The sequence below is a fragment of the Anastrepha ludens genome, chromosome 6, assembly GCF_028408465.1.
Source record: "Anastrepha ludens isolate Willacy chromosome 6, idAnaLude1.1, whole genome shotgun sequence".
Classification (NCBI taxonomy): Eukaryota; Metazoa; Arthropoda; class Insecta; order Diptera; family Tephritidae; genus Anastrepha; species Anastrepha ludens.
In genome coordinates, this window is record NC_071502.1 from 34248605 (window position 1) to 34267808 (window position 19204).

General features: G+C 35.4%; 1 protein-coding gene across 1 annotated transcript in view; it reads left to right on the forward strand.

Moving 5' to 3' along the window:
- Positions 1-15824, forward strand: part of LOC128867798 (putative uncharacterized protein DDB_G0286901) — a 28357-nt gene extending 12533 nt beyond the window's left edge. Inside the window, exons 4-7 of the mRNA XM_054109305.1 lie at positions 6423-6526; positions 6620-7175; positions 11322-11665; positions 11736-15824. Coding sequence (XP_053965280.1) covers positions 6423-6526; positions 6620-7175; positions 11322-11665; positions 11736-11828 — 1097 coding nt within the window. The 3' untranslated portion in view covers positions 11829-15824. The remainder of the gene's footprint in view (positions 1-6422; positions 6527-6619; positions 7176-11321; positions 11666-11735) is intronic.
- The last annotated feature ends 3380 nt before the right edge of the window (positions 15825-19204 follow it).

Here is a 19204-nt window from a genome sequence, read left to right on the forward strand (position 1 = left end):
AAATATTTAATGGATATTTGTGCTGTCAACGTCTACCAAGTTAATATGTTTGAAAAATTCGAATACCGCCGATTGTGTATTAAAAGAAATACCATTAATATTACCTAAGAGAATGAAATAAGTATTGATATGAAGATTGCTATTTATATTTCTGGCCTAACAATGGAAAAGGGAACATTTTATCCCTTCTTATCAACACTTTTTTCCAGTCTATTACATCAGTCAACTTTCGACACTTAGTAATTTTTATAATGATTAAGGACATATAAGCGTAACATTAAATCATTATTTAAAGTACATTTCTTTTTACAGCATAAGAGGGATAATATATATAAGAACAAGCATAGGACGGATAAATACACACAAGAATTATATGACAACGTAGAACAGGTTGATATTTATTTTAGTGATGAAGTATCTGCTAGAGCTGTCCAAGTTATTCGTTTTAGTCTTCGTTTTTGCAGTTCTGAATGTGGAATTTTCAGCATATCTTCGTTTGTGTCGAAGACGTCGAATGAAATCTTCCATAAATTTAATCCCTGGGTATATCGTCATTGGTTATGTACCAGCCGGGCCGAACCGATGGGCGCTCACTTAAGTATACATATGTAGTATCAGGAATAAAGCGAATTTCGCTTTACAATTTTTACCACATTTTTTTGAGTAGTTATACATACTAACAATTTATGCAAAAAAAAAAATCAATTTTTTTTAATTTTAAAAGTGGCGTTCCCCCTTAACAATTTTAACGATTTATTACCAAGTAAAAGTCGCGAGTCGTTTCATGGGAGCCAGTAGAGTGTCTGAATCTGTTTTTAACTTAATTTCGAAGTATATAATACTTCCAGGTCAGTTTTGCATTAATTAAATATTGTATTATGCCTAAATATTTAGCCTTTGTATAATATTTAATGACTTTAATATTTATAGTCAATATTTGTGGATCACACTTTAGGTTTGTGTATATTAATATACTTGGATAGTTTCATCTGTGATAATTTCGATTGAACCAGGCCAGCGATGTGTTAAGTAGCTGTTGTAGTTTATTTGTGGCAACATTTATGTTTTTGTTAGAGGTCATTAAAACGGTATAAGAGTGGCCCCAAATAGCTTCCTTGTGGAACACCTGCTTCCATAAATAGTACATCATTAGAAATATCTTTCATTAAGGTAACTCCGCAAAAGTAGATAATAGTCAATTGGAAGTTTTTTTTTTATTTGTGCAATAGGCCGGGATGCCATACACTGTCAAAGACCTTAGCAACGTCAAGATAGACTGCGACGCAATAATTTTTTTTTTTGTCAATTTAACACTTAAGGTGTGATCCGGTTTAGTCCATTAAGTTTTCGGGGCTTTTGCGATTTAATCTTCTTCTCCAATTAGTTGGATTGACAAGAATAGAAGCTTCTGTATTGACGTGGTTTTTTGAACTTTCATCGTATGCTTTGCAGCCTTTTTTATTGTGTCTGGTACCCAGTCAATATTTAGGTCACGCTTAATATCGGACCAGATTTAGTAATTTTATTATGAAGCTTTTATATCAGTTGAATGTTACTTTGGCTGGAGCAGCCTCATAACTGTGCTCCGCAGGATTCAAATTTTTGTTTATATGTGAATATTTTACTATTGGTGGATAGTGCCGATTCCTTTTCCATAAAGCAATACATACTTGTATTTCTATACAGTAGGTTCTGTTTTTATGCGGTAGATACGTTCCGCAAGAAACAGCTTAAAAAAACAGCATAAAAAAAGCTACTAGTTCTATAGTAAAACTATAGATACGTTTCAAATGCTAAAACCGCACAAATCTGAAATAATGTAATAAAATCGCATAAAAAAGGGAACTAGTCCCATATTATTACTATAGATACGTTCCATAGACCGCATGAATCTGAAATAATTAAATAAAATCGCATAAACAAAATATTGTATATTATATTTGAAAATTATATCTTTATATATCTTCCATACTTGTAGGGTTAGCATTTCTGATGTAATCTGTGATGAGTTTTTGCTTAGCTGGTTTAGAATCTTGTTTATATGTACAATTCCCGATAGGTCGACATGCATTTTGTAATTTAAAAAAAAACCGCACTATTTCAAAACCGCATAAAAAGAAGCCGCATAAAAACAGAACCTACTGTACTTTAATTTCATTTCTGCTTTCGTTTTCTTTACGTCGGTGTTCCATCTTAACTTGGCGTCTAAAGTCATATCCAGGTATTTTGCAGTACTAGTATTTGAGCAGGGAGATTGTGTACCGTTTATATATATTGGAACATATTTGATGTTGTTCTGGGTTAAGTTGACATGCGCAGTCTTGCTTTCGGTTAATTTAATATGCTATTCATTGGACCAGTCGTATATTTCTTTTATGACTAATTGTAATTGTGATGTCGATGCGTTTTCCGTGTTTCCTATCGAAAAATAGCTGTACCGTCAGCAAAAGTAACTGTTACGCAGTTTGAATTACCTAGCAGATCACATGCAAAGATCAAGTATAATAAAGGGTCAAGTACCCTTATTTGGGGAACCCCTACTTTCATTTTTTCGAGGCATGAATTTTCTTGTTTTACTCGGAAGTAGCGGTCGCATAAATACGAATGTAGGATAAAGAAGAACTGCTTGGGTAGTAGCGCATTTATTTTCTTCAGTAGTCTATAGTGGCATACTTTGCCGACCGCCTTGAAGCCATCAAAGAATACGCAGCGCAAGTTTTTCTTTCTTCCAAAGCGTGTTCAATCATTCGAACTATCCTATGTACTTGATCAATAATCGAATGCTTCATGCGGAGTCCAAATTGGTGCGTCGGTATAATTTTTTCATTTTCTATTATTATATTAATCCTATGGTCAACATTTTCTTCACCATTTTCGATAGTATTGGAAGAAGTAAATAGTTAGTGAGATGTTACGTGGTGAGTGGCTTTGCCTGGCTTATTGGAAATTGGTATATTGGAAAATATTTTAGCTTAAATGTTGTCAATACGAGAGCAATTATTTTGTTCAATACTTCGGTATTTCAGCAGTAATAAGGTCGTAACCTGGCGTTTTTTTAACTTTAGTTTTGTAATTTCTTCTATTATTTCATCCTGTGTTACCGGACGGATCTTAGCACTAAAATCGCCGTCGTGGTCCATATCAGGAGCCACACCGATTCATATGGGGTGAACGCGTCCTTGAGGTAGTTTGCTGCTTTTCGTTTATTTGTTTCTGCCCACTTATTGTCATGTGGGAAAAGTGAACTTTAGGCCTTTTGCATTCGTTTGAATCAATTTTCGAATCCCTTTGCTTAGTCGCATTTTTTCTAGGGCATTTTTTACCACAAGGGGATTATCTAAATTCTTATTGATGTCCGTCATACCAGTGCCCAATGATGTCGCAATCTCACGGCATTTGACATGACGATCTTGTTCAATCATTCCGCACACAGCATCGACATTTCCGCACACAACAACTGATTTGGGACCACATTCCCGGAATTTGTCAGTGAGCGAACAGCGGCCACGAGAAAATCATTGTATCTGTTCTTTACGGTGTTTGCTTACCGTACAATGATTTTTTTTGATGCCTTCCACGTCGAATTTTGTGAAAAACAATCGCACGAAAATGTTCACGTTTAAAACCGTTTTTTTTTTTGCTGATATGAATTTTTAATGCCACAACACCAATATGGCTCATCATGGCACACTTTAAAACGTTCTGCTTGCGGTAAAATATGCGAAACTTTCCAATGGAAACGCCAGATTGCTCCTGACAACACAAGTAGTGTCCAAGGCCTGCCCGAAACAGAATTGCAGCGGGTAACGAGTTGACGGGCGGTGATCAGCTGATGCACTTCCGTCGAAAAATTCGCTCGGTCAAATGCAATTGCGACGGGACGGTTTTTAACTGACATTTGGCTGTTATAATAAAATTAGTTTTGTTCGTTTACTATATTTGTGAAGCAACTCGCTGAAGCTCATTGTTACAAAAAAACAACATATTTCTAATTTATTAATCATTTGCAGGGCTTCTTGTGCAAATCGAATATTATTTGCTTGTTATTTGCCTGTTGTTGGTTGTAAACAAATAAACGGTCATCAAGTAATCAGAAAAGAAGCCCTGAGTCTTCAATCCGTCGGAGAAAAGAGAGAAAATAAATCTAATTATTTTGCCGTCGTAAAAATAAAGAAATGCAAAAAATCCGTCCTTACCGCAATTCTGTAAATTTCATGCTATTAAATGTGTTCTAATTTTGACAGCGTTCACCCCGTCAACCTGTTACCCCATACCACGCAGTCCGCTGCAATTCTGTTCAAGCGGTCAGAAATATAAATAACAACCCTCGTAAATATCTAGTAAAGTGTAAATATCTAGTACAATTGAAATATGTATAAAGTAAAGGGTGATTTTTTAGGTATTCCAACTTATGAACTTATCTTATATATAATACATTATCTAAGTTACAATGTGTGCCTCAGGCGTCACACCATGCTGAAAAATGGCGGTTATTTGAGAGGGTTTTTAATAAATAGGGGAATGAAAAAAATTGTTTATCATTCTGGTGCAAAATGATGTCAGAGCCTATCTTCGTAACCGAACTTCGTATATTTCTACAATAATATTTATGTTAGTGGTCAAACTCGTCGAAGCTGTTGGGCTTAAGGCCCATTACTGATGTGTAACACAACCGCATGTTTATAGATGACACAAAACTACGCAAATTCAATTTTTTTCCTGCAAGATATCTACAAGCAACCTGCAAGATAGTAGCAAGTCTAGAAGGCAGTGTCCATCCTACATTAAAGCACTTTTGCGAAAGCTACCTGCCAATTGTGATGTGCGTGTTAATATAAAAAGTGGACACTTATTTTTGTTGCTTTTCCCTGTAATCCGCAAGGTGGCAAAATGTTTGGAAGTTACTACTATTTGCTTGCTTGCTTTCAAACGTCGTATTGATGAAGCAATATTTATTTTGGACCTCGACCGGCTTGAAGAGGTTATTCCTAGCAAAGATGAAATATTAAAACCTAATTTTCAATGATTAACCTGAAATGCCGCAACACTTAGCACAAATTGGTAAACGTTTTCCCACCGCATACCTACAAGCAAAGCTCAGTGGGGCATCAACTATGGAGATTACTTGGCAGAAAACATATCTTATTATTTAGTCTTTACAAATTACCCTGTACATATAAGCGATTCCAGGTCAAGTGATCTCATACGTAAATTTTTCTGAAAATTGGTTAACTGCAGGCTTGAGTATAATAAGAAGTACACCGAAAATATTTTGAAAATAAAGCAATTTTTTGGAAAAATAAAATATCTTTTGGAAATTTTTTTTTTATTAAGCTTGAGTATAATAAGAAGTACACCTACAGTACAATAATAAAATATTTTTATAAATAATAATAAATAATAAGATTTACTCAATTTTGAAACTTTCGATATAGTTTTTTTTTAAGTAAAATATCTTCGGTTAAACATTTAAAAAAAGTTTGCTTTTGGAAAAACCCTTTTTGGAAAAAAATATGTTTTTGTTTTGGAATACTAGTTTGGAAAAAAAATGTTTGTATTGTTTTAGAAACAAAATGTTTTTTTTTTTAGAAAAACACTTTAGAGATTAAAATTGTTTTTTTAGGAATGTCCAATGCTGGTTTAGAAAAAAAAAATTTTGTATTTGTTTTGGAAACATAATTTATTTTTTGTAAAATATCGTTTGGAAAATTTTAAGCATAAACTCCGCAAACGGATTTATCTGATATAACTCAAAAAGTTGTGAAAATCCCACTATAAAAATTTACCTCAACTATTAATGAAGAAAAAAAGGAAAAAAACTTACGTGAGCATTTTTTTAAATTTATACACAAAAATTGTTAACATAAAGATTCAATATTGTTCCCAAACAAAATGTTAAAGGTATATTCAATTCTATTTAAAAATTTATTAATTAAAATATTTAAAATTAAAATGAAGAATACCTACATAAATGCTGGAAAGAACCGATCTTTAAAAGCCATTGTCCAAAATTTAAACATTCAATAAATCGCACAATTATTAAATTTTTTTAAATTTTTTTCAGTTTTCTTACCAAACCCAAGCCCACAAATAAACCAGTTTTCAGAAAACTTGACGACGTGTCCAAAATACCTGGATCACTTGACACCGAATCGCTCATTAGTTTGTGACAATAATCTTGAAAAGAGGTGTCAGGGAAGGGAACACAATCGATTTTTTCACACACCACTCCAGCTTAATATTACAGATATCTGTGTACGAGCATGATTAATAAGACTTATTGTTTGATAGCACTGGCCGTAAAAAATTTCTTAATTTCGCATGCTAATTTGTTCTTAATGTTTGCACTAACGAGTACAATAAAAATTATTTTTATTAAAATACAAATTAATTTGTGTTTTCCTCGACGTTTGTTGTTGCAGGATTTATCGATCCCAGGGCAACAGCATGTAATGACGAGTCCTCAACGGGTTCCAATACTTTTCCTACAACGCCACCGTCAACTTACGATCATATGCTAGAAGAGGTGAACGACAGTTTACTGTTACTTGTAGTTATTTTTCGTGCAACAAATACTTAAAATTAGTTATTTGAATAAAAATCTCATTTTATTTAATAGTTAAAGGTTATCACCCGTGAAGACGGTTCAATTAATAGACGAAGAGATTCCTTAAACAACTCAAGTAACAACATACTTTTGTTGTCGCTGGATCACCTCTCTCTAAGCGAGAATACAACAATTCAATGTACAGACCCTAATTGCCAGGAGAATTATATATGCAACGAGCAACTCTTGCAACAACGACAGCAAAACGAATCCTTAAATGAGCGCAACAATTTCAATGAATTTGCAGAGCAATCACAAACATTAAATCAAAATCTGCTAAACAACGAGGGCGACAATTCCGAAGACGACACTCGCAAAGAGTCAATTGACTCCACAGAACTTTTGATATCAACGAATATGGCGGCCTCAACAGCAGCAGCATCAACAACTCACAACAACCCGAATCTTATGGGGAATTGTACCGGTGACTGTGAGCAATGTGAATCGGGCCATTACAGCGAGGAATGCACGGATGAGTGCAACACCGGCAACAATGGCCAAGGCAATAGTGGACTAAACAGCAATGACTTCTTCGACCCACTTATCAACCATAGCGGATACTGTGGAGGTAAAACTCTGGTATATACCATCTACTTATAAATCCATGGGGTTCTCGTAAGCGACTCTAACGATTTAAAACGCGTTCTTAATTTGATATTGCATTACTTTCTAGTTTTTTTTTAATGAAAACACCACAGAAAGGGTATCAAATGATAGGTATTTTTATTTATTTATTTCAGTCTACAGAAAATTACTAATTCACTTGAATATGGTAAACAGATCAAGCTTCAATTTTGCAAACATTTCAATGAAGTCAATGTCATTACTGTTACAGAATCGTGCAGAAATTAGTCGTATTCTTAGACAGGCGGCCGTCGTTGCCGAATGGTTGGAATACCGTTCGAAATTCAGAGAGAACGTAGGTTCGAGTCTCGGTGAAACACCAAAATGATGAAACAATTTTTTCTAAAGCGGTCACTCCTCGGCAGACAATAGCAAGCCTTCGAGTGTATTTCTGTCATGAAAAAGATCCTCATAAAAAATATCTGCTGTTCGGAGTCGGCTTGAAACTGTAGGCCCTTCCGTTTATGGTCCAATATCAAGACGCCCACCACAAATAGAAGGGGGAGCTCGGCCAAACACCCAAAAAGGGTGTACGCGCCAATTATATAAAGGGTTTTTTAATAAGAGGTATTATTTTGATATTCAAAGAAAAATGTTTTTTAATACAATTGAGCGGATGTTTATTTCATTATAAAGAGGAAGGTATGCCGTGTGGAAAATAACATCAGGCAAATGACTACCACGACCACGCTTACAGGAAAATATCCTTTTCATGACATTTTCCATAACCAAATTGCTAAGTGGCTGTCCTATGTCCTCGATAGCCTCATGAATTCCATCTTTGAGTTCTTGAATCGACCCTGGGCTGTTGGCGTAGACTTTCTCTTTCATGTGGTCCCAAAGAAACAGGTCACAAGGTGTTAAATCACAAGATCTCGGTGGTCCGAAAACTTTTCCCGTAAAAGATCAATGGTTTCGTGGCTTGTGTGGCACATAGCGCTGTCTTGTTGAAAATAAACGTTGTCCATAAAAAATCGTTAATCATCTCTCGATAGCGCAAACCATTCATCTGTAACACCTGTTATTGGAAAACCCTTTATATATATATTATATATATAATATATGTATATATTTTATAGCCAAAATTTATTGAGAAATATTTTCGCCCATCATATAATGACTCTAAGCCGACTTATATAAAGGTCAGAATAATCTTGCAAGTCCATTTTAAACAACGCTGTTTTTGTGAAAATTTGTTGTACTTTTCGATTTTCCTCGAATGAACCTCGCAGTACGAAGAGTACTCTATGCGATATAGTACTAAGACAACATAGAGAGATTTCAAAGTTTGAGGATCTTTAAAGTCATGGAATTTCTTCTGAGGAAATCAACCATAGCAAATGCTTTGGATATTACGTAATGAAAATGTTTGGAGAATGGAATTTTAGTATCATGAATAACACCAAGTTCTGTCGCTTCCCACTTCCTACTTAGGATGCAGTTCTTGAGTTTGTAGTTAATAGAAATGAAATTTGGTTTCCTGGTAAATGTTAAAATAAAATATTTATTGGCATTCGGAAATAAATGATTTAGGTTAGCGTAGGTTGGCCAGATTGTTTGTCTAAGACAAGACTCTCTGTAGCCCTGAGGCCCATTGTGATACCTGCATTTGATTTCCACACCCTAACTAAGTTGCTTAAACCACTTAGATCTTTTTAAGAAGGTTACCAGCCCTTCCAGTAAATCATTTTGCAAATTTCCTAGGTCTTCTCAGAAGCAATCGCCTAGATATTTAGCACGGCTTCTTTGAAGTGCAAGGCATTCACAGAGGAGGCGATGTACCGACTCAATTTCTTCTACATTTCCACAATTTCTACAGAAATCATTGCGAGGTACACTCATTGTACTGGCTGGGGAGCTAATAGTGCAGTGACCAATTATAACACCTGTGAGGACGCTGGTAGTTGATCTGTTGAATCCAGGCAGACATTTTGGCCTTTTAAGATTCAGTTTTGGTCAGAGCACTTTGGAGACCCTGCAGTTAGTAGTCAGAGACCACCCTCTATTGCTTTCCGCGATTACTCTCAAGTCAATTGCAGTGTAGTGTTAGTTTAGAGGAATGTTTATGTCGTCTACTACTCGCTGAAGGTCAATCTCAGAACCTATCCCTGCACTTTCAACCGCGCTTTCATTTCCCTCCACTCCAGAGTAGCCAGCGACCTCCTGCATTCTTTAACACATCTGGAATTGATGTGTGCTGAAGCCAGTGCCTTTATCGCTGCTTGACTATCAACAAAAAATGGTAAAAGTTGGCGGAGGTAAGACCATTAGTTCTATCGTTTTTGCTGCCTCGTCTACAGCGTAGCGTAGACTTGCCGTGGAAAAACCCATGCTGGCAATGAAATAGAACCTTATTTATGTGATCAAATAACTTCATTAGTATTATGGGCAATAGGCCTACAGTTACAGGCGTCATTTCGATCACCTGATTTATGGACTAGTTCAATCGAGCAAAGTTTCAATGTTTGCCTTGACTATGGCCTTGAGACGGTCCAGAAACGAATCGCAAGCTGCCCGAATGTGACTTGCAAGTATTTTGACCCACTCGCGGACAATGGCTTTTTTCAGCGCCTCTTGACTTGTGAATCTTTTAGTTCGGACCTTGCTCTCCAAAATGGCTAAAAGAGAATAATCCATCGGGTTCACGTCTGGTAAATTTGAGTGCCATTGTGTGGAAGTTATGAAATTCGGAACGTTTTCTTTTAGCTATTCTTGGTTCACTCGAGCTTTATGAGACGGTGCTGAGTCCTGTTGAAACGTCCATGGTCTGCCACCGAAATGTTTGTCTGCCCACGGCATCAAAGCAACCTCCAGAATACTTTCCCGATAATATTTCGCATTTACCTTGTCGCCAGGCTCGATGAAAACGATTGGAGAGCGCCCATCTGTGGTTACAGTGGCCCAAACCATTACCGGTGGCGGGCGCTGTCTCCTGGTGGCCAATTGATGACTCAAATTCTCGTATGAACGGTCGGTCAAATAAACCCTATCGTTTTGAAAGTTTACGAATTGCTCAATTTGAAAAATTTTCTCGTCAGAAAACACAATGTTCGGAAATTGACCGCTTTCGGCCAAGCGAAGCAACTCCTTCGCTCTCTCAAGTCTGACTTGTTGCTGCTCTGGTGTGAGATCATGCGCCTTTTGGATCTTGTAAACCTTGACTTTGAGATCATTTTTAATTATTCATATGTATTTTCAGAAGCGGCACCAAATGTTTTGATGGCATTATGGAGTTCAGAGTAGACTGTTTAAAGTAGCGCCAAAATCATTGTTAGAAAGTCCTATGGATGCCCCACATCGAGATCAATATATTCGAAACTTATAGATCACAGATCAGAAATTAATTAATTGTTATCTTCTCGAACAAAGCACGTCAACTAGTTGCTTAGAACTTGACCCCTTCGAAATGTGGTAGGCGTCTTGACATTGTCCTGCAAGTGCAGGGGCGTTCAACTTTACTTATTCTGACAAAAAATTTTTTTAAGAGGATTTTTTTCATGATGTTTGCAACGCCTGCTGGAAGGCTTTCGGTAGTAGTAAAAACTTCTACCTTTCGGTGTTTCATATCCACAGTGGCTTTTGAACTTGTGCCATTCGAATGGTAATCACTCGCAAACCCCAAAATATAATCATTTGTAATATTTAAATTTTTATAATTCAGATTATTTGACAAATTTTCGGTGCATTCATTCAGGTGCAATATCCACTATTCAAGTCTTGCAAGGGCATTTTTTCCTTATTTTTTACGTGAGAGCTTCAGCAGCAGGCTCTAATAAGTAGCAGCTCGAATCATGGTATGCTTATGAAAGGACACATTTTTTGAACTCTAAGTTTCTTTTTTTTATTAAATTATTAATTGTGGCGTATGCTCAATAGACCAGCTGAGGGGAAGGATATTGTATCAGTTGAAGATACTCCTCCCACTTTTCTGCGCAGTTAAAGATTTTCTGTTTATGGGTTTACTGTAGCGAATTTGATCGCTAACTTTTTGATTTCGAGCATTATTTGTATTTTAATTAAAATTTAAATTTACCAACCGAAACTCATACAAAGACATGTACATAATTCTAAAATCTTTATTCACTCACAGAATCACATTACAATCAAGAAAATGGCGAAAATCAACTGCAAAACGAATGCCAAGGCGGTCGATGCGATAGTGACAGCGATGACGGTTGGAGTACGCATCAGCAAATGTCGAACAGTCATAGCTATAATCATCAGCAACAACAACAAATGCAATCGCAAACTTTCGAATATAGCAACCAACATGCGGCACAGGAACGCTCCGTCACACAGGAAATAATTAGCAACAAATCATCAAAGGAAATATACAAAGATTTAGCCAAACAGTGGGGCATAACGTGCAAGATGTCAGACGCCTGTCGTTGCATGGAGTGTCAGGGTCATTATTTCGATTGTGAATTCGATGACGTAAGTGGAGATTTGCATTTGCTGCATCCTATGTTTACCTTCTCCCTTTTCACTTTTTAATATCAAACAGAATGAGCATCAGAAAACGGATGGCGGACTGGGTGCAGGCACACCAATGTTCATCAGTGAAGTGATGCATGGTTCCGCATGCAATATACTCTAAGCTCGCCGACTTTGAGCACAGTTCTCGCACGAGACTCTGAGGAAGTGTCTAAGAGATTTAGCAAGTGTATGCACTTTGAACGTACACACATACATACACTATACATAGGCAAAATTTTCAGATGTACGTTCTTGAAAGCAACGGACCATATGTCTATACTGAATAACTAAATATGTAGTTAAGTACTGATTATAAAATATTTGGCATGGACGCCGCTGCAACAATTGCCGTACAGGCACCGAAATAAAACACACACAAACACACACACTACACACATATATATTGTATTTTTAATATTAAATGTTGTAGTCAATACATAATCAACGTAACATTATTGCACTACAAGTTTTATTAGAACTGAAAACGAATCGCACTGATTATCAAAGTTTATAAAAGAATCAATACTAAGATATAGTGAATATTAGAGAAGTTAAATATATTGTGTTTGTAATGCCGTTATAAGGAATTAACATTAAGAAGTGTTACATGTTTATCTACAAAGTAATGATTTATGTTAGGGGTATTCATCTGAACGTTTAAATACCACCCGAAAAAAACCCCAAAAAAACCCCCTAAACTAACGAGCTCACAAAACAGTTGCGTAAATTTATATGAGAAGTCGTTTTTACTAATTGTGTAGGTTAAATCTATGATTTCAGTGCGTAAATGTAAGCGAAGGCAGAAAGCAACCCTGTCTAATGGAATTTAAAAAAATATCTCTCGAGGTGGATGCATGTAAACGCTTAAATTTCAGCGTTTCGTAAATTTCAATATTTAGATCAATACTCCTATTATATATATTTTCCGTAAAAACTTGTTACTCGCAACGCAAAAACTACAATAAATATTTCATTAAATACTCAGTACTTGGGCATAAAAAAATGTTGACCTTTATATATGAAACCTGCATCAGTTTCGGGAAAGTACCGCCCATTTCATACTTCGACGTTTGTCTGAGCTGTGCATAGTACGGCCCCATAAGACAAAGGAAAGTACCTATCAATTATAGATAAACATTTATATATGTTTTCCTTTAACTACTTGTGGAGCATAATGCGTCAAATTTGACGATTCGTTAGCAATTATAACTCGAATAAGTAAGTTGCTAGCCCGCCTATCCTAGCTTGATGATAGTTAAGCAAACTACCTACACCTTCCAGTAGGTGCTGCCTGTTTTGGTCCGCGAGTGGTATTTTATTTCCCACCTACCTTGCATATCTGCCGAGCCTTCCCCTATGCGCCACCTGGGGACGCGACTGATGGGAGGCAGGCAAATCCACACACCAAATATAAAGCGAAACTTTAATGAAATTTAAATGCGCAAATTTCCATAAATGCATAAAGCAGCAGTAACCCAAATTAAGTGAAATTAACAGTACATAAATAAATTGTATTCCTCTCACTTCTGTGCAGGAAAAACACTTAACAGCACTTTTGCTGTAAAAACACGCACATATTTTTGTAAAATCAAGGCGACATCTTTTTTCGACATAACATTTCTTGGGCAAACATGCCATTCGTGTGCAAAACTTCTCGGAAAATCAATTATAATTATGTCTCTCGAAAGGCGACTTGTAGAGTCGTGGTGGGGCTTTCTTTCATATTGTACAGCTCTCTTTCCATTTGTACAGCTTTTAAATTGTAGAAATGCACTTGGCGACGATTTTTCGTTGTCTTACTAGGGCAGCCGATTTAAAAGAAAAAAAAACTTTTTCTACTGATATATTATAATTTAATATTTCGTCTCCGCAATGAGCTTTGAATACAAAATCAATCATTGACCATATTGTCACGTGAGGTCTTAACCCTTTAACTGTTTATGGTGAGTATACTCGTCACAACGAAACGAAATTGTTTCGCATAATGTCGAGTATACTCGTGGTGAAAATAAAAAAATCGCATTCGTATTATTATTCAACGAATAAACTGTAATTTTTTCCCCTGAAATGAGGGCGAATAAAGCTCTTTTAAAAAATGTACGTTTCACAATATTTGTTAGTCTGGCAATCTTATTTATTTTATTTTTATTTGTATTAAGGTGAAATTACAAATTCTGGGGATTTTTATGATTGATTTTTTCAAAAAAAAGCTTTTGTATGCATTTCCATTAAACTATTCTGTAAAGTTAATGAACTATTCTGATATTCGGATAAACCTTCAAATACACCTCGACTTGGTCGTCCAGCTTCAACTACACTTTTACGATTACTTGGAAAGCATTTTCCTGACTTATTACCAAGCACAAAAGCAAAATCAAATCCTACACGCAGATGTTTATACTATTCAAAAAGTAAAATTAGACGAGAATCCAGATGTTGCCCTCAATTAAAATTTTTTGTTTTATAACTTAGATTTCTTGAAATTCATTTGGTCTTTTATTGCTTCTGTTTTGATTCCTAGGTTAGGTGAGGTTATTTCTGGTAGACGGTCTGTACGCCCAAGGTCTTACAGGTCCGTTGTGATATCACTGTGCGTCACGTGAACCTCATTTATTTTTCTTCGTGGAACCATTTTGTGGCTCTTATGAGGCGCAGGATTGATCCAGATAGTTTCATAAGAGAATTGAAAAAATTTTTACCTAGAAAACCTGCTCTAACTTTAGCTAAGGCTGGTCGTGCTCAATTGTTCCTTCCTCTTCCTCATCTCTATTACCATCGCATTTCTATAAAGCCTTAATTTTATCTCTATATGATATATTTTTTATCAATGAAATAAAATTTTTTTATTAAAAACGAATACAAATATTTTTTTCTAACAAAAAAAACAAACCGCCACGTTTGATTTTTAGTCGATAATTTTAGAGGCAGAAACATTTCACTCCGTTTATGTCGAGTATCCTCTTCTTCGCTGGAAAATAATTAAGAAGGCAGTAAAAAAATTTTTCGAAACAAAATTAAACAGTTAAAGGGTTAAGCGAATTTGCCTTACATAGGTTTTGATCAACCCATCGATAAAGTACATAATAAAAACACAGTTTAGAGCAACGTTGCAGCAATTCTTTAAGATAATATTGTAATAAAATGCATATAAAGTGTGCATTAACTATAGTCGGTGCAAGTTAGACTCGATATATCGCTATTTGGATTTACCACTGTTTATATACATATATGTATGTATATGTAAGTATATATAATTGGTGCCTACACCCTCTATTGGGTATTTGACCGAACTTCTCCTCCTCGGAGATTTTGTCATTGCCTGACGAAGAGCGACCGCTATAAGAAAAAAAGGTTCAATACAGTTAAATTTCAGAGTAACGAGTGGTTTATACTCGTAATACGAAAGCATATTGACGTGCGTGCACATGCATAGTAAAATACGAGATTCTTTTTTTCATTTTTCATTTGTAAATTCGCCTGTATTATTTCTTCAATGAAAGCAAAATAGTTTTTTTTCCACTTTAGCAACTTTCGTAACTGCAAGCCGTGCAAAAGTGTATACTTGCACTCAATGATGATAGTATTCAATTCGCCTTGACTTGTGCTCGTGTATACATACATATGTACATACGAGTATGTATTAAGATGTGTCTCATGATATATATTTTGTTTCGACAACGTCTCTGTGTGCATATATACGAATTCTCCTTTGTAGCTAACCTGAAGATTGACATACATACTTACATAATTACATACGCCTATGTATTAAATATGTAGAATAAAAGACTTTTACACTAAAATGCCTTTTCTTTAGAATAAAAACGTTTTTACAAAAAAAAAATTAATATAATTCGAGCTCCAAGTTTTACGTTATTTAACTTATTATGCAAAATTACGAATAAGTATGAGTGCTTCAGAAAATGAAAAAGTATATGTTCATAGGAAAGTTGAAAGATAACAGAATACAAGTCACTCAATGTTTTAGTATTTTCTATCATTTTAGTAAGTAATAAAAATACTCATACAATTTATGTACGTAAATGCATGCGTCTCTTCATAATTTAAATGAATGATGATTTCCTTGCATTTATTTGAAATAAAACGTATTAAATAAATATAAAAATGTACTGAGTGCAAACTCCAAAGCAAAATGTTTCATTCAAACCTAAACGACGCTTGATTATCAATTTTTGTTTGAAGATTTTGACATTCAAAACAAAATCTATTGCTCTTGTGCTGTTTCCCGTGAAGTTAATGTCGGTAATACGAAATACCTCGTTAGGTCTTTAAGAGCCACATGCAGTGGCAACCTGGAGATTGCCCGCACATATACATAACATATTTCCACAAAGGGGAAAGTTTTAAATACCTGGGTGTAAACCTTAGCAGCGCTGCAGACACCCTAATCGGTGTGAATGATAGACTACAAGCTGCTTATCGAAGTTATTTTGCTCACCTGAAACTTTTCAGAAATAAATTAATATCGAGGTTGTGTGAGCTACTAGTCGCTAAGAACGCTAATAAGACCAGTAGCCACATATGGCTACTAAGAAGAATTTTTTGACCAGTAAGGGAAACTGATGGATCTTACAGAATCAGATACAATGATGAGATTGAACAGCTGATGACCTGATGTCAAAACAGTGTGCGTTTCGCTAAAGCTCAGTGACTGAGATGGTTGGTCACCTAATCAGGATGGACGACAGTAGAATTACGAAAAATACTTTCAACTCTCTTATCATAAGCAGTAAAAAGCGAGGAAGACCGCCAAGAAGATGGGCAGACGATGTTGATGCAGATTTACGCCTTATAAATGTTACGAGAAGCGACGCAGTGAGCCGAGACGTATGAAGCGTGTTTGTGAAGGAAACACTGGCTCACCTCAAATTGTTATTGCTATGATGAGGTTGTGTCAAAACTATAGAATAATCGGATATCGATTTTTAAGGCCGAATCGAACCGAACGTCCAGTTTTTATTAATAAAAAATACAAATAAGGTACATAAGTTTTAATCGGATGAATTTCAGCACATAACATATACTTAAATTTGCAAAAATAAAAAAAAATAAAAAAATAAAAAAATAAAAAAACTATTTTTTTTTATAAATAACGCAGTCATATTTAATGCTTTACACCATTTACGAGGCCAGGTAGTTAACTGACAATTGGGCAGGCTGACATTTAACGCTGGAATACCCAATCCCCATGATTCAACAATAAAAGGTAAAAAGGTTGCTCAGTAAGCAGTTCTCGTTCCCTCTTGACTAATCGGCTCACTTAGCAAGACACCGGAGAACTTACCAGCTACCACCGCCATATTTAAATAACTTACCGGTACAACTTTCGGGCGGCCAGCATCTGCAGCTCTTCGCACTCACGTATTTCGTCCGGTTGTGTCTTCATTCTGATAATACGTCTCTTTTTTTCTGCTTCTAGTAGTGTCCCACATGGCTCGTGTTATGCCCGTTCGCAACGTGGATCTAAAGGCAGTATCTTTTTTTGCGCAGAATATATTTAGTAATCACTACCCGCAACACCCCAAGTTTTGCTGCTCGTGGTAACATCGAAACTGATGAAACCAAGTGGATCTACCTAAGTTATAGTACACATCAATCGAGAATTTAAAAACTCTTCTTTCTGATAATGAAGTAATTTTAAAGGAATTTACGTTTCAGGCTTCATTATAAGAAAGCTGGGATTGACGCAACAGCATACCTTCGCATGGGTGGAAGAAGTGCCAACGCCGTCGTCAAGAAACTTTTTTCCAAAACGAGATCGTATCAATAACTAATTAAAAATTTACACAAATTAATTCAAAATCAGAAAAAGAATATTAATAAGCTCTGCTAAATATAGAATTAATTAATTTAAATAAGCGCAGGTAGTTTGCCAAGTAGTTAGTAATGTGAGAATAATCTTAAATTGGGAATTCAAACTCTAAACTTCCGTGGGCAAAGTGTAGTAAAGCAGGTATAACTTTCGAAGTTTGTTTTTAGTCAATTAAATTTATTATAAATGATGAATAAGCTTCACCAATTAAACAACTAATTTTTTTTTATAAAAAAAACGCTCTTTTGCTACCATTTTTATCAAAAGGGTTTCATTTTTTCAACTTTCTTCATCCTTCTTAAATACAACCTTTTATAAGGAGTGTCAAAATTCGAATGTCACAAGTTAGCAAACTTTTAATAATTGAATCATGAATTACCCCCGAAAATAATTTTTTTTTTTTTAAATAAAAATAAAAAATAAATAAAAACTAAAAATTTTACAATAAGAAGATAAAGACATTTAAAAAGATAAATTAAAAATGTACTTCCCTTTCACTTTGTGTATTCTTAATAGTTGTGTAGACAAATTTCCCCAAAAGCCTTGCCAAATCCACCAAAAGCCAAATTATGAAACTAAATTTCTCTTACCCTAAATGTGGGCTTATCCAAAGTTACTTACGACGACTTTTTCTCTCTCTTTCTTAGAACAACGAGCAATTTCCCTTAAGCATTAAATAGCGCGCAAGCCAAGAGCCTTCTTGCTAGTCATGTGGAAATGAAAAAGTTTTTTTGAAATTTCCATCAAGCGAAGTTTTCTCACAATGAACGTTCAATTGTATGGCGCAGAAGCTTTGGCTATGGATAACGCTTGGACGACGACAAAGTCTCTTTAGGCAAGCTTTGAAGTCTTCGAGAGAATGATTATACTTATACAGCAGATTTTTGGAACTTTGCGCATTGGCAACGGCGAATATCACAGACGTTGGAACAATGAGTTGTATGAGCTTTACGCTGAATAAAGCACAGCTAATAAAGATCCAATGGCTTCGTTGGTTAGGTCATGTCTTCCGAATAGATATAAACGCTCCAGCTGTGAAAATATTCGATGCGCCTCAATTGAATTAGAAAGATGAAGTAGAGAGGAACTTGGCTTTTCTTCGTGTATCCAACTGGCGACGGTTGGCACGGTTAAGAAACGACTAGCGACTTTTTTAAACCCGGCCAAAATCGCTTAAGTCTAAAACTCGAAAATTTAGGGTATTTTCAGGAATTTGTTTTTACCATAAAAAAAAATTAAAAACGATATTTACATTTTTTAGGCTTTTTATTTAACTTCTTTTACACAAAAAAATGAAAAAAATTCTTTTTTTATTTTTAATAATTTAAAAAATGGCGCTGAAGTTGACCCTCTCGAAGAACTGGACCTGGACGGTGTTGTCCATTTTGGCTCTTCTATTTATCCGAAACACAAAAACCAAACAAAAATTATTAATCAGTATGACTGTCCCGTACCAGAATACGAAAAATAAAAAATTGACAAAATGGCGCGGTTTTGAATATACTTTCGAAATATCAAAAAAAAAATTGATGTTTTGAAAATTCTAGACGCCCGGTACCCCTTAAGCGATTATAGGGCCAATTAAGAGAAGAATGATAAAGTTCAGTTATTATTTTGTTACTGTCACAAGTGACCTCAACCCTTTTTTTAATTACATAACTGTTTTT